Source organism: Orbicella franksi, chromosome 9, assembly GCF_964199315.1.
Source record: "Orbicella franksi chromosome 9, jaOrbFran1.1, whole genome shotgun sequence".
Lineage (NCBI taxonomy): Eukaryota > Metazoa > Cnidaria > Anthozoa > Scleractinia > Merulinidae > Orbicella > Orbicella franksi.
The window spans coordinates 23,828,832-23,854,120 of NC_138153.1; the positions used below are offsets into that span (position 1 = coordinate 23,828,832).

Here is a 25,289-nt window from a genome sequence, read left to right on the forward strand (position 1 = left end):
TTCATAAATTAAATGTGAATCAAAACTGGTGGTTTTCCCGTCCCGAAACGTTTTGGCAGTTTCTTTTTCTGAGCCAAAATGTGTAACACTGATTTTACATCCCAATTTACACAATTTGTTGATTTCTTCCTCCGGAATTTCCGGCACACCGGATCTGTTTCACATGCCACACGTTCTGCAAGTTCTTTTCCGGCACGAGGACGAGGCAAGTATTAGCGGAAGCCACAAGTTTTCAAGATGGCTGCAGTAGCGAGCGACGCGGCAACAATGTTAGCTGAAGCCCTACAGCAAATGGACGGGCTTATCTCTGACGACCAACTCATCATGGAAAGCTTAAAAAGTCAAACTTATTCTTGCTCGAGTAAAGATAAAGTTCTTTCCTTGGTTGAAGAACTAAGGGGGAAACTAGAAGACATGACACGCGATGCAAAGCTGACGATAGAGGTTCCCGGTTCAACCATCGACTTTCTCATTGGCTGGCTGAATTCTCTACAAAATGTAACTATTCTTAATCGGTGAGTTGATTTACCTTTTAAGTTTTCATGCAGGTTTTGAAACAAGTTGTCATGCTCTCGTCTTTAGGTAACGTCCAAAGATGAACAGCGAAGTGGCGAACAGCTGACGAACTGTGAAAGGCAGTCGTTACAAATCAGCAGATTAGAAGACGAAAAAGAATCTTTGATCTTGCAAGTTAGCGTGCTGACTGATCAGGTCGAAGCACAGGGAGAGAAGATTAGGGATTTGGAGTTTACTAAGGAGGAGATACAAATAAAATTTGAAGAGGCAGAGCAATTTCTTGAAAGCGTGAGTGTTTTTGTGTCCGATTATTCCCTTAGAAGTAAGTCTTACGTATAAAACTAAGCCTTTTTTAATTGTCAACTTTTAGTTTTGACGTGATGCTAGGGGAAAAACTACTGGGGGTCATGTGCACTTTTGTGTTGGTCAGGGTTAGTGAATGCTCTCAACTGTGGGCTTATATTAGTTGAGTGTTGACCGAGTACGGTCAAGTGTGTTTACATAGTTTACAGTTCAGTATTGGCCGTCACTTGATTGAATGAGTCAACTCACTCAGTCACATGTAAATCTGAATATTAGTGTATCAACCGAGAATTTAAAAAGGTTGGGTATTGACTAACTCCTGGTCAACTGCCAGTTGACAGCTGTCACTGCTTGGATGTTGCTGTAGAATATGAATGGTTGTCCTGAAATAGTACGAACTTATGGGTTTGATTTCAATTAAAAATGACTTGTTTCAGAATAAAACAATAATGTAGCAACATGTAGAATTTTAGAAGTGATTCTTCAGTCTAGCCTGGTGGTAATGTATGTGGATGAGGGCCTACAAGCCAGCAACAATATAATATGGCCAACGTACGTATCAGTGTAATATATATTGACTGACACATCTTCTGATACTTGACTGCCCTTGTAAAATAGGTAATGGGATATTGGCGGGATGCTGGCTGGGAATCCTGCTGGGATCCTGGCAATATTTTGGCCGCCAGGAATGTTCCCGGTGGGAATCTTGGTGGGATCCCAGCAAGATTCTCGCCCGGAAGCGAAATTCCCGGCAACCAAAATCTCACCGGGATCCTGCTGCGAATCTCGCCGAGATTCTCGCCAGGAAGCAAAAATCCCGGTGGCCAAAATCTCGCAGGGATCCTGCTGCAAATCTCCCTGAGATTCTTGCCGGGAAGCAAAAATCCTGGCGGCCAAAATCTCGCCGGGATTCTGCCGCAAATCTCATTGAGATTCTCGCCGGGAAGCAAAAATCCCGGAAGCCAAAATCTCGCCGGGATTCCTAACACAAATCACAACAAGAACCTCAACGAGAAGCAAATTCCCAGCAGCCAAAATCTCGGTGCAATCTTGCCGGGAATCTTGCCAATATTCACAGCGGGAAGTGAAGTTCTTGGTGAGATTCACTGTGGGAATCTTGGCAAAATTTTAGACATGCTGCCACGAATTTCTTTTGGAGCCATCGTCTTTTAAATAAAGGTTGAAGCTTCCCAGTGTTTACATGCTTTAGAGTAGTTAAAATACAGACAAAACTAACTTAATTAAAAAACGTACACATATAGTGGTATGGCGGTTCAATTTAATGCTACTTAAATTTGTTTTTAAAGATGTCAGTGACACAGAAAAATAGTGTCAACGATTTAAGGTTACAGTATACCTTCAGGGGTGTCTTGCGCGCAGGTGATGTAGCGCGTGCAGTTTAAGCTGTAGATACCTAAAACCCTATATCAAATTAAAGTTTAGGGAGCTGGCTATCAAACTATACCACAAATTTTGAAAGAAAATGAATTGTCGAAGTTTTCACAACCATTAAATGCGAGCGCCCGAATCACCTTTCGAAAGCTACAAGTCAAAGCGAATTTCGTTTTTCGCCAATTTAATTTTTTCCTCGGTTTCAGGGCCCAAAGCACTTAAAAAACATGTCTGCGTTTTGGCATATTTAATTGCAGTAAAAAGTTACAGAACATTTTCGAAATAGGATTAAAAAAATGTGGAGTGATCGTACAAAAATCACTCTCAAAGAAAAAGTATTTCGAAATTAATAATTCCCAGACACGCTTTTGTAGTTTATATGTTAAACTAGCCACTGTCCAAATTTAAGAGTAATTGAACAAATTCCCTTTGAGTTACAACTCTTTAAAGTGTCTACTTCAAGTGAAAAAATTTATTTGAGAAAACAGCACTAAGAAAAATTTTCTGCTTCGCAAACAAACTCCGCCCACAAACGCCTTCAACTGGGTTCTCAGCTAACTAAGCCAATCAGTGCAGGGAAAGTTTACTACCTTTAACCTCCTGGTGAAATTTACGCGCGAATCTCTAAAAAACTCTTGTGTTTCGCAATGTGCTCAAGGAACCGAAGGCAGAGAGATAATTTTTCTGTAGCTCGGTTTTTCTTGAAGCTGGTCTGGCAAAATGGGATACAAACCCTAGAGTGGCTGAGCGAAGGAAACAAACAAAAGAAAGCGCAGAGAGCAACTGTGCATGGATAATATTTCAAATGGTCTCAATGAGTCCGACGATTCGTCGATATCGGACTCATCAGAAGAGTCTCTGTCAGCATCCCTGTTATTGCTGTCAAGTTCCGAAATTTTTACAGAACCTTTCTTTTCTCTTACCACGAATATTTGCCCGCCTTATATGATAACTATAGCTTCATCCGCGTGGCGAACTTTCGCTTCTTCACTCATTGATGTATTTTCATTCGTTCTTCGCTGTTTTCGCTTTTTCGAACTGGTCCATGGTTTAAACGTGGTCTATGTTTACTTATCACTTAATAGAGACAAGCCTAATACCAAAAATGCTGGGTAGTCAGAACAACAATGCTGATCAACTGAGTAGTCAATTCGTGACATCCATATAGGTAATTCCCGCGAAAATCGTCTCGGTTGATTGCATACGCGCCATAGGGCTGTCAATCAAGAGGTAAACTTTTACTTCCGGTGAAAACATAAAACCGCCATTTTTCCGCCAATATTTAGCCTTTTTCAAAAAATTTTTTCAGAAATTAGAGATTATTCTTCGACCATTATTTTGACCCAAAAATCCAAATTTGAAGAAAATTGCCGACCCGAAGGTATACTGTAACCTTAAGAAGAAGAAGTTCTGGCAAAATTCATGGTGCAAGGTTTGAAGTTTAAAAACAGCTGGATAGCGAGAAAAACAAACTGATAAACAGACTCAAAACAACACAATTTAATTAATTAGCTAACAGATAAATTAAGTCACAGTTGTTTGGTTTGCAAGAAGATAAAATGTTCACCAAAGCTCATGTACACAAATTAGCATGATACGCTTTGTGCTGAAAGAAATGTGAATATTCTTGTACTCAACACTTTGCGATATCTGCACGTAACAAAATTTTTAGTAGTAGAAAATCATTACTGAAATAACAATGAAAGGGAAACTAACCTCTTACTGAAGCGAAGAAGATAACGTGATCTACCAAGCTTAATCAGTTGAAGCCATGAAGAAGCAAATTTGTGTTCATAGTTTTCATGAATGACATTTCAAGCCTCGTCAAAACTTAAGTCCGATAATCATAGCCTACCATAAGTGGTAACAGGTACAACTTCACCCCAGTGTGAATGGCTTTCATTCAAAATTTTTGTCTTCATCCGAAGTCCAGGTTTTGGAGTCTGGTAAAATTGTTCAGCACTTTTGCACACAGTTCCATCGAGGCTAGCGTGAAGAAGTCTTCATGAAATTCCTCGCACAACCAACCTCCACGGTTTGATGCTCACACAGCTGGCATGCAATTTAAGCTTGCAACAACTTCAACAAAACATCTTTTCCCTGCAGAAAGGTCCTTGATGAAGTTTCGAAGTAAACAAACCGGGCAAACAAACAATTTTTCAGCTCCTTTCTGAGGTGGATTTTTTAGCAGCACTCGAAGAAGCTCTCAAACTTTCTCAAAGGTTTTCTCTCCTACTCGTGGGATGGCATGTGCTTTGTCTGACATGATTTTAGTCAGCCAGTTGTATTGCTGGGTTAAGGGTCCATTAACCGATCTTTTCAAGCCGTTGCTAAGGAAAATTTAATCTCATGTAAGCTCATCATTTTTAGTTACTTCAGAGTTATTTCATGTGTTTTAACTTTTTCATGATTAGTAACACTAGTGATGACGTCATCAGGACATGCCCATGGTCATGTGACTAATACTGAGAAAACGCAAAGGCTCCCAGGCAAATTACTTTATCAGGATTTTTTTTATTGATTTACTATTTTAATTTAAATCCTCATTACGCTATGCATAGATTTTGTTTCATTTCTAAAAGGTCATATTTTGAGAGAATTTCAAAATATTAAAAAATTCGTAATTTTCTGAAAAAGCATGATTTTGAAAAAGGAATGCATAGCTATCTTGCCAATGTTGGCTTTGATTGAAATCCATCGAAAAAGGCTGGATTTAATGAAAAACCACGTTTCCTTTAGCATTTAAAGAAACCGGAAGTGCGCCCGATATATATTGGAAGTTACCCTATCAGCGCGTGCGCAGTTTACACTACCAGTGCACTTCGGTAAGATCAAACAAAGCCACACGGAGTTAGTTTTTCTCTCTCTGTTGCTCTTGTTTTTCTGTCTTTTTCTTATTTTGTCTCTGCTTGTACTTTTTTTACTCTGCATTTTGTGAAACACAAAGAAAAACATCTAAAACGTAAGCGAATTTGGAAGTTATTGAGTTGTTTTTATTTTCCACGCTCATGCTGATGTAAGTAACCGGAAGTGAAATTTCACCTCCTTAGCAACGTGCGCAAGTGTGCGCATAAATCGGTTAATGGGCCCTTAACGACCTAGGCGGGAAGATTCCCATGGCAAGTTTGCTATTTATGTGGCCTGCAGGAAGATGTTCACCAAAGAGATTTGCCGAATGCTGTCACAAAGTAAATTTTCAAGATCTTACAAGGCCGAGTCAACGTTAATACTACAGTCAATATTCATAGTTTGCCATCAGAAGGTCATCACTGAGTGATGGTCACTGGAATCCTGAGAGCAGAGAGGTAATCCTATATATGGACTTCTAATAAAACCATGCAGAAATTTCAAAACAAAGAAGCTACACACAAAAGTCAACAAAGATCTTATCTTTCTTCTATAAACTACAAAGCACATTTATGAGCACGCAGCTAGTCGTTGCAGCTCCAGTTTGTCCAGATGCAATCGGCATCCTTTAGATAAAACACGCGTGGGATTTCGTCTTCATGGCTCATTTTTGACATGCAGAACTGTAAGATTGAGTCGTAATAACTATTAATTACTTTAACTAGATTTGGCTCATGATAGTTTTAGAGCAGTACTTGCTTCCAGGGTCAAATGTCAAGATCAGGTTTAATGCACCCTCCCCAGCCACGAGAATGTGCAACTTCTCAGCGGGAATTTCTATGCCAGAATTTTTTCACGGTGAGAATTAAGTTCTCGCCGGGAATACTACCAAGATTTTGCTTCCCAGCAGGATTCTCGCTGGGAACCCGGAGGAGTGTTTTTTCTTGGTGGCATCCCGGCAAGTACAGATTTCTTGGCAGGATTCTTGCCGAGACACAGGGCAGGAATTTTTCCCTGGAAGGATCCAGCTGGGAAAACGGGCCACCTTGGCAGGATCCCGGTGGGATCCCGGCAAGTGCTGGGAATCTTGGCGGGATCCCAGTACCTATTTTAGAAGGGTGTTACCTAACTGATACTCAATGGACACTGAGTCCAGTCCAGGTCTTTCAATTTAATACAATAGAATACTAGGATAAATCTATAAAAAGGAGTTTTACTTGAAGGTAAGCTAGAACACAGTGCTTCTATTGATTGGGCTACTAAGGTATAATTACCCTCAAAATTTAAATTGTTGTTGAATTTTTGTAGGAGATATTGAAGACGACCAATTTATTAAATGAGAAACTAGAGCTAGTGACAGAAATTTCTACTCTAAAAATGGCTCTCAATGAGGCATCAGGGACAGAATTAACAGGATCCAAGGTACCATCTCTAGGTTATTTTTTAGTGCAGAGTTTAAAGAGTGGAGAAGAATACTTAGGCCATTTGTGAGTTACCTTGTGCCTCTGTTTCATAATGAGTCCTCATGTGAAACTTTTCATATGAAAATGAGTTTTATTTGCATGAAAATGCAACTGTTGGTCACTGGACACATTTTCATATCAATGGTTTTGCACAAAGACTCATTTTGACACAGAGGCAAAAGGCAACTTAGAAATGGGCTATTCTAGTTTAATTGGTGGAGATAATTTGAAGTAAACTTACTGTGATATCCTGTGCATCAGATATCAGTATTCTGCCCATACTATACAATATGTAGCCTAAAGCTTATGTAGTGGAAAAATTTTGACATGTTGACAGCATTGAGATGGTTTATATGTATGTAATTACAGTCTCTTAAATGCTTGATGATGTACCTTTCAGAGATGTTTACTATCAAATGACTTCTATTGACCAAGCATTGACAAGGATCAGTCAAAATATGTATATTTCAACCTATTTTTGTTGAGCAGACACAATGACATTATTTACCATCTTTGATCATTTTCATTGCCACCTTAAGTAATTTATTTCATACAAATTAAGGTGATACATGTACATATATGTATGACGAGCCAAACTGAAACAAATTAATAATAAAAAAAATTAACAAGTTTACACTTTGGAAATTTGCCTCAAATTATGATATGAAATAGAGAGATGATCAGTGAAACAATATTGTATATTTGTTGGTTGCTCAGGAAAATCATGAGGCTATATTAGCTGAAAAAGAGATGGAAATTGAAATGTTGAAAGACCACATTGAAGTTCTTCTGGATGAGCAAGAAATGGCTAACAGGTCACATCAGACAGAAGGTAGCATGGAATATGGTGTTCAAACCCTTTTCATCAGAACTCCAATTGGGTGGATACTCTTAATTATTAAGTGGTCACGGTCCCTTTTGAGTGGACACTAAACCTGGTCCCAAAATTACAGATGTACATACATGTGCATGTAGTTTCTCTACCTCTTGTTAGTTTATATCAAACCCCTATTTTAGGGACACATCTACAGCTGACATAAACACTAAAATGAATCTTAATTTGGTAACTTCTGTAATTATTATTTAATTTTAGCAGATTCCTGACTAAATTTACAATGTACTGGTAGTATCAGATCACAACATCCTTTTAAAGAGTCAGTTGAAAAGGTGATACGTCCATACTGTTAAAAATACATATGATTACAAACAACATAAAGTTGGTTAGAAACTTGAATTCAGGATGCATCTAGCTTGGGTAACAATCTGGAAGGATATTATTAAATTCAGTGAATGATTATTTCTGGTACAGAATTACCTGAAATTTAGTGTGACTTGTTTGGATAATGATATATATGATAAAAAACGTTTAAAACATTTTTGAGTGGATACAACTGAGATTTCAGAAAATACCACTTAATTATGATTTAGGAAAACAAGATTAAAATTATGTTCCTTCTACATCTACATGGAAAATAATTTATCAGATTTTAAAAAAGGTGTCATTGAGAACTTAAAGTGCTGCAGTAATTTTGTTTAAATAATCTATTTCTTTCCCAGGTCAGCCACCATTGGCATTAAAACATCAGCTCAGAGAAAAAGGTATGCTATTGTTGCTGTCTTTTTCAGACCTGGGTGGTCTGCTTTATTAGACCCTGATGACTTTGATTTTTGAGCTTAAAGTTGGTTGTTTGAACAACTTCAAGAAATGAAGGAGAATACAGTACAACTGCAGAATTAAATGTACATGTAGGTGAATGTCTGGCAGGATCAGAAAATAAGAAGAGAAAAGTGAACCCAAGTTGGCTATTAGAATTTTGTCTCCTGATGCCTTTTGATCCTTATTTCTGCAGAATGAAGGACCCTTGATAGATTTAAAATTAAGTAAACAGAAGTTAGGTATAAAAAGGTTGATAAAAGGGATCTACAGCAAAAAGATTGATAAAGAAAGAGATGACTTATTCGCTAGATTTTTCTAAACTCATCAGCAAAATCAGATGTTACTTGGCCTTTCCACATTCTGTTATAAGATTATACTTACCGGTACTATTAAATTAAATACACATACATGTATGCTATAAATAATAATTATTTTGATACTATAGTCTAATATTTTACTTTAGTTATCCTATTTTATTGTGTAGTAGTGCCTTGTATAAACAGTGTATATGGGTATGTCAATCAATAAGTATAAACGTTGTTTGTGGTGTTGTATGTGACCATCATTTACCTTGTAGACAGAGTTACAGGTAGAGGTAAAGAATCAGATCTCACTGACGCATTGGCCAACATGTCAGCTGACACACTATGGACACACCACTAACACACCACCGATAAGTCAGCTGATACACTAATGACATGCTGAGCTAATGACATCAACATTAATTTGTTTTATTTTAATACTACTCTTCATACATGTAGCTTCAGAGGTGAACCACCTAAAAATGGAAATTGAGGCCTTAACTACAGCCTGCAAAGAAAAGGACCAACAACTGCAAGAAGTTCAACAGTCTCTCTCAAAATTTAAGCGAGTAAGTATGTCATGCTATAACATTGAGGAGAATTGTACATGTAGACTATGAATTTTTTACTTCTCATTATTGGATAATGAGAGGAACCGATGCCAATCATGCAATCTGTGAAATTTATCCTTGATAGAAATGTATTTTGCAAAAAGTGTTTGTTACAAGTTTTGTTTGGGAACTGGTCATGCATTGTACCCTCTGGACATACCCTGCACCTACCTTTGATACATATATTTAATGTTGACTCTTCAGTTCTCCAAAGGTGCTAATGAAAGTGCTAATGATACAAAGAAATACTGGCTATTAAATAAATATGTGTTTCAAATTATGCTCATTCATGGAAATAAAATGTAGATTGTTTGACTAGCTGAAGGTCTCAGGAAAGTTGTTATTAAAAATGGTATTAGTTTTTTCTTGCTCTGACTTGCAATTGAGTTGAATATTAAATATTCCAAAACTTTGTTGGTGAGACTATAATTTTACATCTAGTTGATTGGTTTGTTGGCATTATAGCAGACATGTAACCATTCCCCCGCGGGGTGGGGGTGGGGGGGTACTCCCAGAAATGTTGGGTGGGGCCCGTGTGCAGCCCACTTCCCAAAACCCTTACCCTATTTATGACCAACATTTGGATTTTTGCTATCCTTTAAATGACGTGGTCAAAAATTTGATACCCTATTTATGACCATTACGGCTGGCACAGTTGTGCTAAACATAAGTTGTGAAGGGCTTTTGTTGATGGTCTTTTTGATAACAATGAAAAAGTAGCTCCTTCTAAGAAACATACCCAATTCAAGACTAGAGTGCTAAAACCATACTCTATTTAAGACCAAAGTGACCAAAATCGATACCCTATTTATGACCAAAACAGCTGAAAAACGCTACTATTTGGGGCCGCACATACCTATAATAGCCCATATAAGGGAGTAACCCCCCCCCCCCCCCCAGGAACCATTCCAAGTAATCTTGTTTCGCTTCCAGATTGAAGAGATGCTTATGAAAGCAAACCAGCGCAAAGGATCAGATGGTAGTCCTGTGGTGTCCCTGGATGGTATTGACAGCACTAGTGTTCACAGTGCAGATTTGGTCACAACAACTAGCAGTACCAGTAGCCCAGAGCCATATGTTGCAACTACCCCAAACCTAAACCGCACACTGTTTACAGGTATGATTAGTGATAAGTGATTAGTGGTTGAATCACAAGAATGCCTTGAAGAAATAAGTCATCTACTCTGACACCAACTGGTGAGATTTAGTTTATCAGTTACTTACAGGTAGAGTGATTGTATTATGTACAGGATATGAACAACTTGTAACACATGTGTGTATGTCAGAAAACCTTAACCAGTCACATTCAATTTGATGATAGAAATCTTTTGTTCACAAACGCAAGCATGCTTGCTGTTATTCAAATTCTGCACCATTTATGGAAAAATGGATCTATCTAAGATATGGACCTATCATAAGAATGATCAAAGTATTACCGTTATCTACTTGCTTTACCTTGTTATGCAAAATAGTTAATATTATTTTACTTCGCTGTGGAAAGCTGTTAAAGAAATTTAACCGACCAACTTTCACATATATTTTATCGCCATTACAAAGTGACCATCAAAATGTTTGGATGAGAACACACTGTTAAAAATTTAATCCACAAAACTGTTACTTGTGGACAATACATTTGCCTTGTTTAGCATAACAAGTGCATCAAATGTAGGAACTAAGGGGTGGCTGGAGTGCAGATGATTCATCTTCTTAGTACTGTAGCTTATTTGACATATATGTCCACATTGGGAATAGGAAATTTAATATCTTAAGAAAATAATACCGTTGAAGCCTGCTATTTTGAACTCTCAGGAGAAACAGGAAATAGTTTGACATAGTGTGAGTTCAAAATAGCCAATGGTGAATGGGTATGACCAAAGGGCAAGTCCAAGGAAGATGGTTTTAAGTTGAAAATATTAAGGAATATGAAATAACTGAGTTTGAATGAGCTGGGTTGAGTGGTAGCTTTGTTTTTGTTGCAGAATCTTACACTCAGGCTGTAAACAATCCAGTCACACCAAGTTTAAAAGCACTGAAGACAGAAACTCCACCAACTACACCAGCATTTCAGAGAAAAAAACATGGAATCAGGGCCTCATTTGGCAAAGGACTTATGAAATTAAGAGGACATAAAAGTTCAAGTGAACCTAATTTAGGTAATTGTTTTTCGGAGTTTTTTGATACATGCATGCAGTCATGAGTACATGAAGGCTATGACTTAGCTAGATAAATGTCTAGTGCATGTAGGTACCTACTATTGAATAACTTCTAAATTATCACACAAACTACAGAGTGGACAGTAAAAAGGGATACATGTGTAGCCATTTTGCTTCTAGAAAACTTGAGCCCATGGTCTCATTCTTTTTATGAAAAATGTCTCTTGCTATTTATTATTTTTATTTCAACTCAAATGAAGGGAATTCTCAGCCTCTTCAATCCGAGTTGAAATAAAGTTACTTACTTACTTTCATTCATACATGGATAACATGTATTTTCAGCACTAGCAAGGCTGGTTTAGACCACGACCATTCAAATTAATTACGTGTATTTTCAACAGATCATCACTCTTTTTCACTAAGAGCTAACAATGTTATCTAAGAAACTCTTACATAGCCCTTCTTTATAAATTATCAAGGTCAAGGTTTAATTTCAGTTATCATTCACTCATCACACAATTTCTTAATGCCTGAAACCTTTTTGATATTTTGTGGAATTAAGGAATAGTAACACTACTCTTGCTTTACAGCTGCAACAGAATCTGAGGAAAATACGAATTCACAGATAAAGGTGTGTACATTATGACTGTCACTTACTACTACTTGGAGAAAGTTGTTAGGTTTAAAACAGCACACTGTATTCTTGGCTCAAGATGTACATGAACCCATTTTTGCTAGCAGTTTCACAGCTTTTAGTACCAGCCGTTACCTGATGTACATCTGCTTGGGACCAGGCGGACAGGACTTGTCAGTTTTACATGTCACTTTGTAGTATTTGGATGGGTGGTGGTTGCTGTGGTACTATCTTTAAGTCTCAGGATTTGTCTGGACTCTATTCATTTGTTTACTGTGAGGGTGGGTGGATCCAGAAAATGTGGCAGGAGAGATGAAAAGTCTTGTTAGAGTGCATCCTTCTTCTATACCTTCAAAATAGGAACATCCTACAATACTGCTCGAAAGACAGTTGGTGACAGCCAAAAAAATTTCATTGTTCCCTCACCCATCGACTAATTCCATCCATAGTTTAGTAGACATGAATACATGACTGTAAGTGCTGTGTTATGATTTTGGGACACTGCAGGACAATGCCAGAGGTCAAGGAAACATTCCTTCTCAGAAACATGAAGAGGAAAAGAAAAAGAGCTCGAGTAAATTTGGAAAGGCATTTACCAAGTAAGTTCTTGTAAAGTATTGTCAATGTTGTGTAAATATGTTAATTGGCTGCTTTGAAATTCTCAACAACTAATATAATAATCAGTTGCTGTATAAACTACACATGTCTAACTACATGTAAGAAGATGGGGCATCACAAGTACATGTTTGTCCCTTTTCATTGAAAGTAGAATGAAGTTTATAAAACTGACATCCAACTACTATCAATATTTTTGTGTGTGTTAGTCTTGGGTTCAAGCTTGACAAAATCTGATAACTTTGGCTTTGGTTAAATTTCTAGTGCAGGAATGAAATAAAAGGACTTTTTATTATTTAGTAGTGATAGTACAGTCAAACCTCCACTAACAGGAGCCTCACTACAACAACCACTTTTTTTGTCCTGGCAGATGGTCCATATATTCATTCTTATTTTCACCTCTCTACAATGTTCACTTCTCCACAACAGCAATGGCCACTAAAACATGTTCCAACTTCTCGTTAAATAAATAACCTTCTCAACAACAGCCAGTTAATTAACAACTGGTGAGGAGAGTGACAACTTAGCATTGAACTACTGCTGGGGACTAGTGATACTCAGTCGCGTCACACTGCTGAATCTGGGATAAGCTGGCTGTTGGCTAGTCGAGTGTGATTTAACCTGCCGATCCTTACAGCATCTTAAAATTTCCCTCCATCTTAGGTTGCGAAGGACTCGATCATTGAGCATGAATCCTGAAGACAGGGTAGCGGCAGTGGAACCTCTTGATTTACGAAGTTACACAAATATCAATCACAAGGACTATGGGTAAAGTACTACAGCACTTAAGTTTTCATTGCAAGCCATACATAACATTTTATCATAGCATTTTAAGTGTTTAAAAGTGCCTCTGAGGACACCGATTTGAAATATTTTTTGCTTAAACTGCATTAAAGCATTCAAGCTTTAGTGGTCAAACCCACTAATTTTTAACCTGGGAACATTTTGGTGTGTTAAATGTTTGGTTTTATGACTTGACATTTCTATGGCAACCATGTTTTCCAAGGATGCTTTATTGAAATTGAGTGATTTTTGGAGCTTAAATTTCTGTTTAGGTAAGATTTTTAGTTTTGTAAAGATTTTATTCCAAAATCTGTACAGTTCTTATACCTACATTTTTTGCAAATCAAAATTGCAGGTGTTGTAATTTTTCTGAAATATTTTTGAAATCCAAGATGACAGACATTTTTGATATGGGATGTCATTTAGGTGTAATATGACATCATGACTGGCACTTGATTATCACTCGATAAGCAAACAAGTACTAACTAGATTCTTTACACACATTTTCTTTTGGAGATACACACTTGAACATGGAGAGCTCTCTCCCCCCTTCAGGCATACAAACAAAAACATAGGCACACAAGGCATGCACGAGTTATTTTTTTGTGTGAAGTGTCAGAGATAGAAGCATTCATGGTGCAGTAATGATTTGGTTAATTTGACAAGTTTTTTTGGTTGCGATGTTACATCGGTCATGGTAAGATAGCTAAATAGTGAGCCATAAAATGTTTGACTGAACAAACTACAGTAATCTGACATGTCTCCAGATTAATGTACATACCATCTTATTTTCTAACAGGCAATTTGATTCGTTCTTTGATACAACCCGCACTGTGATTGGTGTGACACATGCACATACATAACTCCCTCACTCACTGATCACATAACCCTTCCAACCCCCAAGAGGAATTTTTGCTAAAAAATACTCAAGTTAATTTAGAGACTCCTTCGCATTTTATATGAGTTGTAAGTTTACCTTTTTACACAACACAACACTACTTCACTGAAAATAGAAAGAAAGAGAAAAAAAACCTCTGACACATTGAAAGTCTGATTTAATTAAATTGCACTTTAACTTGGTGCCACGGAACCATTTACCTTCACAACAAGAAATTTGATTGGCTGTTTATAGTAGATCCAATCTGATTCGTGTGACATACATACATCTCTCACTCACTCACTCACTCACTCACTCATCCATTGACCCATCCATAACATACCTGACATGCCGACTAAGAAAAACAAAAAAATAACTCAGAAATAAGGCATAGGCTCAATAGGGTCGAATCAATTGGTGTGAATGTGAAGTAAGACAGCAACGTCTTGTTTGCGTTTAGTGATCAGTTAGAGCTACCGTTTAGTCAGTGGAGTCGACAAATGGTGTTGAGTTGGCTTGATGATCTTGGCTTAGGACATTATTCATCTCAATGTGGAAAAGTGATAACATGTGGACAGGATCTCCTTAAGGCTTCACCTGCCCAGCTCGAGAGAGACATGGGATTAAAGAATCCACTACACAGAAAGAAACTACAACTAGCACTTCAGGTACATTGACTTCCCATCCATCTGTCTTTTTTATCTACCAGCTAATTTTGTTTGCAAAGTAAAGAAATATAAAATTTTGCCCATTTGAGAAATAGTTCATTTTTATTTCATTTCATCATTCAATGTTTTCTACATGCCATTACTGAAATCTTGAGATAGTGTTGCAAGGGTAGGTATTGAGAACAAGGTCATTTAAAACCAATAGTGCCTGTTTATTTTGGCTATCTACATGTATTAAGTTAAACATGCCACATAGAGTTGTAGAGACTTAACCAAACAGTTACTAGATGAAGAAAAAAAACTTCCTAGAACATTACAAGAAAATTAACAGTTAGATTCCAATAATCCCTCATACTGTAGTAAACCACCTTAAACTTTGCTGATTTTAAGTTGGAAGTGTATTGGAAACATGCACATGTGTGTATTGGCAAATAGGATACTGCTGAATGGTATTTCTTTGTTAGTAAGCTATCCTTATGTTCAAGTCCCATAAAGTGACAGTATTTATTGCTTTGTAATAGGCATTGGTTTCAGATGGAGCAGATGTGATGGGTAGATTGAGTAACCAATGGGTTTTAGGTATGAAATGAAATATTCTCAGTACAAAGCAATTAAACAAGTAACTAGTAGTTCAAAGATGCTCAGATGTGTAGGTGTTAACATACCATAGTTTGACCCTCTGAGACTTGTGATTATAAAACTGTACTTGGTAAAAGCCGGACAGGTTAAACAATCTCTCTAGAGATTACAGAACCAGTTATTTTTTTTATAAATTCAATGTACCTTTAGCTACCAAGATAGTGGCCAGTAACCAAGTAATGTTTGAAATTTCGTTTCACTTTGCCTACGTATTGATCAAAACTCTTTGAAAAAACAAAATATTTTACAATTGAATATGTATGCATGTATTTTCCACATTTTCCAGGCTGGCTTGATGACATTGGTTTGCCACAGTACAAGGACTCGTTTAGTGATGGTTCAGTTGATGGTCGTATGTTGAACTATCTCACATTTGTAAGTTCAGAAGATCTTCGCCTGAGCAAGGGTTTTAGTTGAACAGTTCCTGGACCTGTGTAATAATTCTGTTAACATTCCACAAATATTTTTTTAAGATACAATGTATATGTGCTAGGAAATACTGTATTGTACAAATTGCCATTATAATTCAGCTTCCCTCTTTATTTTTCTCATTTGGTTTATATAACGCAGGTTAGTTTGAATTTCTTTTGAGCAAAATTGATGCAAATGTGATTCGTGTCATTGGACTACTTTATGTGCTTTTGATTTGTAAGTCAAAGATTGTCATGCATAAACAAGACTTCAATCTATCCAGAAGACTTCAAGTGCCAAAATGTCTTCAACAATTTTAGAGTACTTACTGATAGTTTATGTTAATCCATGAAAATGAACTCTCATATTTGTAGCAGCTGTTGACTTCACATACTAAGCAGCTCTCGATTTTAACCTTTTAAGTCTTGAAATACAGGAAACTGAATCTATTTTGCTTTTTAAAAAGAAACTTGAACGCCTGCCTTAATTTTATCATATTTAATTATATCGTATCTTTTACGTTTGGGTAGCATTGTTTTGTGTAGCTTTTACGTTTTTACAATATTTTCCACAGGGCCGTTCTGAAAACCACTTTATGTGAGATCGCCCCCTGTATAAATATTATTATTATTATTATTGTTATTATTATTATTATTATTATTGTTGTTGTTGTTATTATTATTATTACTTTATGTTGTAGACTGTATTGTAAAATTTGTTGTTGTTGTTGTTTATTTATTTAACAGAGTGATATGTTACACCTCAAAGTACATAACGCACTGCACCATATCACTTTTAAGAGGGCAATACAGTGCCTCAGGTGAGAACTTTGGTGATATTTAAGTATTAATAATTATAGCAAAGCTGTGGTTCCTACAACAAAAACCTTTTAAGTACACAATATTTCAGGATAAAAAGTAACGATATCAAAACATGACGTTTCGGCGACGACATGTCACCATTATGAACTGTAAATTATTGTAAGTTCAGTAACGTTATATGAAGAAAGGAAAGTGTGAAAGGAAAACAAGAGAGTGGACATAATTAACAAAAACGGAATGATCATAATTCATTGTTAATGGTAATGTCCAGTCTTTTGTTTTCCTCTATCTAACTTTATTCTAATGTAGTTTCACACTTTCCTTTCTTTATATAACTTTACTGATCTTACAATAATTTACATTTTATAATGGTAACTTGTCGTCGCCGAAACGTCATGTTTTAATATCGCTGCTTTTTATCCTGAAATGTTTTTCCAAATATCTCATTATCAGAAGTACACAGTAAGCATAGAAGAGTATTAAACAATAATTATAGTAAATGCATATCACTCACATGGGAGTGCACTATTATTCCAATGTCTTCAAAGAATTTGAAGTCTTTCTTTTAATACCTCCAATGCCTTTATGTCTTATCTTATTAGAAAAACGTAAAACACATACATGTAGACACGAACCATGTTACACAAGATCACTCAAATCACTCTGTAAGTTATTGTTTCGCTGGATAATTGAACGCATGTGATTAAATTGTTTGCTGTTTTTGTTTGCTGTTTGTAATTCAACTATTGTAACACAGAAGGTAGGTTGTAATCATTGAAAACTGAGATAACACAGAATGTGAGAATAATTAAGTTGTCATGTGGTCTCTCTTGCAGATTACACAATTTCCATCCAAACTGTTTAAAGAGACACCCGGTAGATGAGGTAAGCTCTATGCATCAAGTTGTTGAATGCAAACCAACTCCCCCAAAGGGGGTGGGGGAACTCCCATTTTAAAAGGACAGGGGTTTTCGTCGTACCTGTTAGGGGTTAAAAAAAGCGCTTTTGGTACCTCTTAGATTACGACCAAGTAATGCGGGAAATGCAAAAAAGGCAGCGGTGGGGTGGGGGGGGGGGGGAGGTCACTACCGTACATGAACTTGTTTAGGAGGTAAATCGGTAGGTAGGTAGAAGAGCTAGATCGTGCGGTTTACAGAATCTTTGGTCATGCAACACAATATCCTGCTTACTGCGAAAAAATAAGTAGAACGAAGATGTGTAGATAGGGTTGGAAGTGTTTAACAATATTTTTCAACTTATATCATTTTTTCACTTACAGACCAGTAATGCAACGCTTTCGGAATGGTATACCATGGAATATCCCATGAGTCACTTGTATTTTCTTGGTATACACACGAGCCATTAGGGGAGTGTGTATATCGAGAAAATACAGCTGACAAGTGGAATATTCCATGGTATATCACTATTTTATATCGTGCAATAGAAAATACAGTGGCCAACACAATCAATGCGACATACGCACGGTGCATGATGGGAAGGTTGGATGTAATACTGTTGAGTATACCACGTCTTTCCTGTATTCTGATTGGCTGTGTTTTCTATGCACGGTATAAAGAAAGATAGTTGTGAGTCATGCACACCAAAATTAGCAGAAATAAAACTTCTCATGTATAGATTTTTTGTGTTTGTTAAAATGGGGGGAACCAGTAAAGGAAGTGATCTATGAAAAGAAATGCATGATGTCGCGTGTTAGAACGCATTAAGGATGTGCAGAAACAATTGGTGCAAAAATTGTAAAATGCTGAGTTCTATTTCTAGCAAAAAGTCAGAAAGTTCGTTAAGTTTCAGGTTTAATGGTGTTAGGGACTCTTGTTTTGCTGGATGTTTTTCAAAACAGGTAAAGCTAGATCTAACAATTTGACGTTTGAGTTTGACGTTTGAATGTCCTTCTTACAGCTATTGCCTGTAATATTTTGCATCTTCTCTGTCATTGCATGTGCATTAATTATTATGCCACAGGCCTTTTAGGTCATTTTGTATTTTCTTACCGTTTGTAACAGTCATGGTTAAAAGGTGCTGATGTACTGTTATGGACAAATGGTCGAGTCACAGAATGGTTACGGCTGGTGGATTTAGCAGAATATGCACCCAACCTCAGAGGAAGCGGTGTACATGGATCACTCATGGTAACAAACACTTCTCGAGTATTTTTAAAACTCCTCAATGTTTACACAATTCAATAATGCACAAACTTTAGGGCAGGTTTGTTATTATTTTGACAGCAAGGGGTTTGAGACGATCAGGACTCGTGCCATGTTATTTTCGTCTGCTTAAGTGAACCAATGTGACGAGTTCCCCTGTACTTTTTCTATCGCAGATTCTTGAACCACGCTTCACAGCAGAGAGCCTGGCAGCACTATTGTCCATACCAACAAGTAAAACACTTCTTCGGCGACACTTGGCAACTCATTTCCAGTCCCTTGTAGGTACTGAGTGTCATCAAGTGAAGGAAGAAGCAGCCGCTGACCCAATGTTTCAACCACTCATGCCGGGAATTAAACATAAGGTAACCCATGCGATGCATGATTTTATTACTGTTGAATTTCTGAAGTGCTTTACTGATAACATAGTTCATTTGAGGACAGGTCAGATTCCATAGTAGTTCTTCCTACTTTTTATGGATGAAGTCCGGAAGGTTATGCCTGTTATATTAAAATCACTTCGTTTACCCCCACTTTTCAAATTAGCCTTGAGTAGAAGCAGCTGTTAATATGGAAATAAAAAGATTTAAAGCAAGCAATATTCAAAAAAGAAAACAATAAGGGAAAAAATCGTTACTTGATAGATTTCTCCGAAAACGTTATTACAAGAACTAAAGTACGAAAGTGAGACTATATCGTCATGGTAACTTCATCCTCTTCATATTTCATTCTTGTCGTTGTTGTCGACCCCTATCACCGTCATCCTAAAGTTCATCTTCAACATCATTAGAATCCTCCTGCTCGTGGGGGGGTGGGGGGGAGGTGGGGGGCGGTGGGGAAGGGGACATCTCTCCAGGCAAAGTTAGTCTGATGTCTTGTTCTATCCAGATACATGCAGCTTGCTACTTACTTAGAGTCATACAAGGTTATGCAGGGAAACCTGTGTTAAGCGGACACCCTTGGGACACTCACTAGTGGCTCTAAATAGGTTCTGAAGTATTGTGCACTAATAGTTGATTATTAACCCTTTTGCAACACAGTATAAGATCAAAGACTGCTCATAGCTTCATGTCCAGTCAGTCAATGCATCAATCTGCTTTAGCTTTAAAACGACATCGCTGAACAATGTTAAAGGAGTCTGAGCCGAGCTTTTGGTAAACGCCCTTCAAGTGTCCGCTTATTGCAGGTTTTGTGCAACAAAATGGCTTAATATTGCTGTCCGCGTCCGCTTAACAGAGGTGTCCGCTGAATGCAGGTTTATTTTACTGTAAATGTGGGTAGAAAATTTAGGGACTCAAGCTGGTGTCCGCTTAATATGGGGTCCGCATAGTACAGGTTTGACTGTAATCACTTGATTCATCATAATCACCATCGCCGTCGTCTTCATCGTCAGTGTTTTTCACTTGATTAGATAGTAAAAAGAACCATGTCACTTGGTGCTCTCCGAAAGCGTGGGAAAGGTGACGTGGAGCTTGATGACTATGTATGTCCCATGGACTTGGAGGTCCCTCCAGCTCTGAAGTCATTTGTGATACAGAGAAGTAGACGGTCAAACGAACGAAGTGAAGAGTCCATGCGATCCAGAAAACGAAGTGACGAAGATAGCAGCTTTCAGGTACAGAAATTCTATTCCTTGTTGTGGTAGTAGAAAAAACCCCTCATGTGGTGCTGGAATATTGTTCACTGTATATATCTTATTATTAAAAACTGGATCATTGGATAATGCAATTCAAGAGTTTTAATTGGCTTAGCCATCATGGGTTATGAGCCATTATACCATGCTCTGCAAATATGGTAGGCGTACGCGTGATTTTTTGGGGCGTTTTTAGTTTTATTTTAATTTTGGAGGCGTTTTTCATAAAACAATTATTCCATTCGCGCTTCTTGGATATAAGATGATTATAGCCAACTCGGCACTATGTGCCTCGTTGGCTATCTACCATCTCATATCCAACGCGCGCTCGTGGAATAATTGTTAATTACCAAGAGTGAGGGCCGCAGTGGGAGAATATCGGCCCGAGGTCTTGTCACCGTGCAAAAAAGACCAAGAGTAGATATTCTCGAGCAGACTTGGTTAATGAGAGATTTATTACACCACTGAAAATGTTTAGAAAAAATTCCGAAAACGGTAACCTAATGTTTGTGCTATAACAAAGATGACGTTACACTGATGTGCACTGCATTAACAGATTGGGTTGCTGTTGGTATGCTAAATATTGTTTGTATTATTCTCCTCTCCTTCAGGGCGACGATTGTGTTACCGGTACGATAGGAGCTTTCTCTCAGGAACTTGATTCACTAACAGTAAGCTGTTGAACTGGCTAATAAATCCTAGCTTTTACTCCTGTCGATAGTGATTCCTTGGTCCCAAGTGTAATTTTCTTGGTGTTTTACTACTGTGCAATTCTGGTGTGTCCTGGCGAAGGTCACCAAGACTTTTGAGGATCTCTCTTTTTCGAGCCTTCACTCACCCCCTCCTCCCCCACTCCCTGCCAGTGCCTGGCACCGCTACTGTAGACTCAATTCTCTGATCTTTAGCTTGGCTGTAATGCGCGCGTTTGTATTTGTACGTTTATCATTGACTGTAAGCAGTTTTATAAAATAACTGATCTCCTACTCGTGCTCTGATTGGTCGATAGGTGTATTTAAACGAGAGTATGTAGACACGGTTATGACGTTCTAGATTCGCGCGTTTTTTTGAGGAATATTTTATAAAAGCAATAGAGTAGTTTTTCCGTGTTTATATAGCCTCATCTAAACACTTGTCTCAGGTTGCGTAGCTGTCTCGAATTCTCCCAACTACCCTCGTGTTTAGATGAGGCTATGTAAACACAGAAAAAGCCCTCTTTTGCTTAAATGTTTGCATTTTTTTTTTGCCTTGCTTTTACTTAAGTTGTTTTTTGCTACTTTTACCATTCTTCTGTATTTCTGATGTCTAGCCATGTTTGTTTTTTACAGCATATGTTAAAAGAGGAGAGACATAATGCAAGCAATGGCTCTTACGAAGTGTGACACAAACATGTTTCTCTAAAGGAATGTTTCTAATTCAGTCTACGTGTTGTAATTAATATACAACCGGGAACTTGGTCTTGGATACGGCATAAACATTTTAGCACTGAGATCTGATCATGTGCTTTGTCATACATTGGCTGGTGGCGTTGGTCTTATAAAACGAGATATGTCTTTTTTTTTCAACCAGGGGCGGAGTGTTCGGTAAACATGAGTCAATGAGTCAATGAGTCATGAGTCAATGAGCCGTGAGTCAAGTTATGAGTCAGGTCAGCGGTTTTCAAAATTCAAAATGGCTTACGTCGCAAAACTCGGAGTAAGTACTGACTGTGAATTCGGTGGTTCGCCGCGCAACGATTTTTGTTTCTCGACTTCATTTTAATAGATGAGCAAGTTCAGAGGTTGAAATTACTCAAAGGACGGTAGTTACAGCGAAAGACCTTGTAATGTTCTTGCTGAAATGGGTTGGAATTCACAGTCCTTACTCCGAGTTTTGCGACGTCCGCCATTTTGAATTTTGAAAACCGCTGACCTGACTCATAACTTGACTCATGGCTCATTGACTCACGACTCATAACTCATTGACTCATTTGACTCATAAAACAGGAACCCTCCCAGGGGCGAGGTAGCCTTATAGTTAAGCCTTGTTTTCACTAGCGAAGCAAGCACAAGTGCAAACGCAATCATTCTTATTTCACCGTGAAAACGGCCTTGACGCAGGCATAAGCACAAGCGCAAGCACAAGCCCAAGGATCAAAAGTTTTCCTTTTTCTTGTGCTTGCACTGCAACAAGTGAAAACGAAATACCGCTCAGGCATAACACAAGCACAAGGATATTTACCACACGTGGTTATGTTTGGCCAATGAAAACACTGGATCCAGATTACCTCATGCCTAAACAGTTCTCCAAAATGGCGAAGATTCGGATGATTTTGCTTGTACTTGTGCTTGCGTCGAATTTCGTTTTCACTTGGGTCATCCCTATTGCTTGCGTTTGTGTTCGCGTTTGTGCTTGCGCCGCTAGTGAAAATCAGGCTTTAGCTGATGGCTCCTTACGCACGACGTATGGCGGTATAACCATTAGTTCTGGGTATTAATTGTATGAAACACATTGGGACTCTAAACCGCATAGTTTGTGATATCAGAATTTATATTACAGATTTGATAATGTGTAAAATAATTTTGCAAGGATAAAGAATGCTTCAGTTTATATCAGATGCTTAGAGGAGCCATGTCATTACGAGCTTAAGCTATCAACAGTATTTTTTACAAACTTTCATACCAGAACATACTCTGATGTTTCTTTTGGAAGCCGGCCAGCGTACATGAAGAAGCGGGGATACTTAATGGCAGCATAATGACATCGCCAGCTTCTTCATTTCTTAAATTCAAATTTGTGTCTGCTGCAGACAGCTATATACTAATAACAGGAAGCCAACAATTGGACAGGGCATGGATTATTTTTTGAGGAAAATTATTGCAAGAGGAGAGCGTGAATGTAAACTTTTCTGGACGTTTTTGATGTTTACACCTTACTTTTGAACCCTTTTTTGCTACCGTACTCAGGCTAGTTTGGGTTGCTCAACACTTTGGTTCCTTCTGTAGGTACTGGTCACAGATGACGTAATACGAAAGATATAAAAGGTACTGTTCTAAAATACAAACAACGAGATACAGAGTTTAAACATTTGCATCCAGTACTAACAGAAAAACCCAGGATTTGACATGTCTCATTTATAAATGTTTTACTATTAATTTAACAAAAATTGTAAACGCTGCAGCTTAATAATAAAGCTACCTGACTTTTTCAATCTCTGTTGTGGTTATTTTAATTTGTAAGCCAATTGGCTACTGTACATGTACTTTGATCGCTGGAAAAAAAAAAAAAGGTTTAAACAATAGAGTATTTCTGTCTCGAAGCTATTGGCTGATAGTTGCCCCGCGGAAATTTGATGTTCCTAAAACAAATATGCTAGTTTTAAGAACATCAAATTTCCAAGGGGCAACAATCAGACCGAGAGTCTCGAGACAACATTGTATTGTCTTTATTGTTCACCACTAAATTTTCCCCGCGCCACTGCGATTGAAACGCTTGCGGCGACTTGAAAACGAGTCAAACTTCAAGGCGTGTCGCGTAAAAGCGTGTCTGCTGAGTGTCGGGACTATCTTACGTCGTCTGCGAGGTAGCAAGAATCATGGAAATCAAGTTGACGGTTAACGGCGATTTATTGCTTCAAATAGTAACGATCGTAAACTGAAATAACAATATAACGAATTTCTAATCAATTTACTTGAAATGCTGTGTAACATAAGATCAAGGGGGCGTGTAACAATCTACGTGTCTACGTCGATAACGCGACAAAATAACAACTAACAACGTAAATTAACATAAACTAATCATTATAAACTACGTTAAAACTACTCGAGATTGTAGAAACAATCAAAAGATGAACATTTGCGGCTGATCAACAGCTCATAATAGCCTAGTCTTAAATGTGGGCGTTCACTAAATAATGCTCGAATTTATGCGATGTTCTCTTTTTGAATCTAAGACAATCAAAATTGTGTTACGTACGATTCTGTACAAAAATCTGCTTTCGCCCAAAATAGAACAAACTAAATCTAAACAAACTAAATGCAGCTACGAAATTCACTTACATATCGGTCCCGCTTGTACCAAGGTTAGGAAACGAAGAACAGCAAAGTTACTACTAATCAAGGCGAAATCTTTCGAAACTCTGTTAAAGGGACGCTAACTACGCTTTTATATGCGCGTGGTGACGCTAAAAGATCCGATTACAAAACCAATAGGAAACTAGATAAGCATACGTAAACATTGTAACTCAGTTCTTTACTAAGACCTAGGCGCGCAATCAACCTAATCGATAATTGATTTAATAAAACTTGAGACTTTGTCTAGTGTCCTCAACATCGATAATTACATAGAATTATTTTCAGCTTTAATAAGGGCTCCCCGAAAGTAACGTTAATTTGTACCCAACCTCGTCCCCGGGGTCGTCCGGAGAGGACCAGAGTCTTCTCCGGCTAGCCATTTCAAAAAGTGGAGAAGGCCCTGAGGACGAGCTGTTTTACTATAGTTTTTTACACTGAATTTGGATTAATTTGTTAGAGATTAAAGTTTAAAGAACCCCGCAAGTAACGACCCTCCAGAGAATAGAGGACCTATGAGGAAGTTACTAAGAGAAAAACTATCTGATATCAAGCGTAATTAGGATGGAACAGCCTGACTGCAGAACTGAAAAGCTTGTAGAGTTATTTGTGATTATATATCGAGCTTAACTTAGTGAGTTTTTTTTGTTGAAACTATGATTTATAAGCTGCATTTATCAGCCAGCAGAGTCAAACGATAAAGAGAAATCAGTTGCATTTCGATATAATGCGACCATTATACTCTCGCTTAGCCTG

The 25,289-nt window shown here is 37.7% G+C and overlaps 1 protein-coding gene across 1 annotated transcript; it reads left to right on the forward strand.

Annotated features, from left to right (window-relative positions):
- The first annotated feature begins 180 nt into the window (after window positions 1-180).
- On the forward strand, window positions 181-24,574 carry LOC145498336 (liprin-beta-1-like). The gene is made up of 21 exons (XM_081478251.1): window positions 181-498; window positions 583-804; window positions 6,367-6,480; window positions 7,239-7,353; window positions 8,079-8,120; window positions 8,940-9,049; window positions 10,025-10,208; window positions 11,071-11,244; window positions 11,835-11,875; window positions 12,386-12,477; window positions 13,157-13,261; window positions 14,614-14,821; window positions 15,343-15,400; window positions 15,747-15,835; window positions 16,618-16,691; window positions 17,529-17,577; window positions 18,714-18,839; window positions 19,031-19,219; window positions 20,266-20,469; window positions 21,099-21,158; window positions 21,813-24,574. Exons 1-21 carry the CDS (start codon window positions 238-240, stop codon window positions 21,864-21,866), a joined length of 2,571 nt encoding a protein of 856 aa, XP_081334377.1. The 5' UTR covers window positions 181-237; the 3' UTR covers window positions 21,867-24,574.
- Window positions 24,575-25,289: the final 715 nt, after the last annotated feature.

Excerpts from the sequence above, each read along its gene's own strand:
- LOC145498336 (XM_081478251.1), top strand. The coding sequence starts at position 238 with ATGGCTGCAGTAGCGAGCGACGCGGCAACAATGTTAGCTGAAGCCCTA. Across the intron at positions 19,220-20,265 it reads TGCCGGGAATTAAACATAAG|ATAGTAAAAAGAACCATGTC; the intron begins GTAACCCATGCG and ends TCACTTGATTAG. Across the intron at positions 20,470-21,098 it reads ACGAAGATAGCAGCTTTCAG|GGCGACGATTGTGTTACCGG; the intron begins GTACAGAAATTC and ends CCTCTCCTTCAG.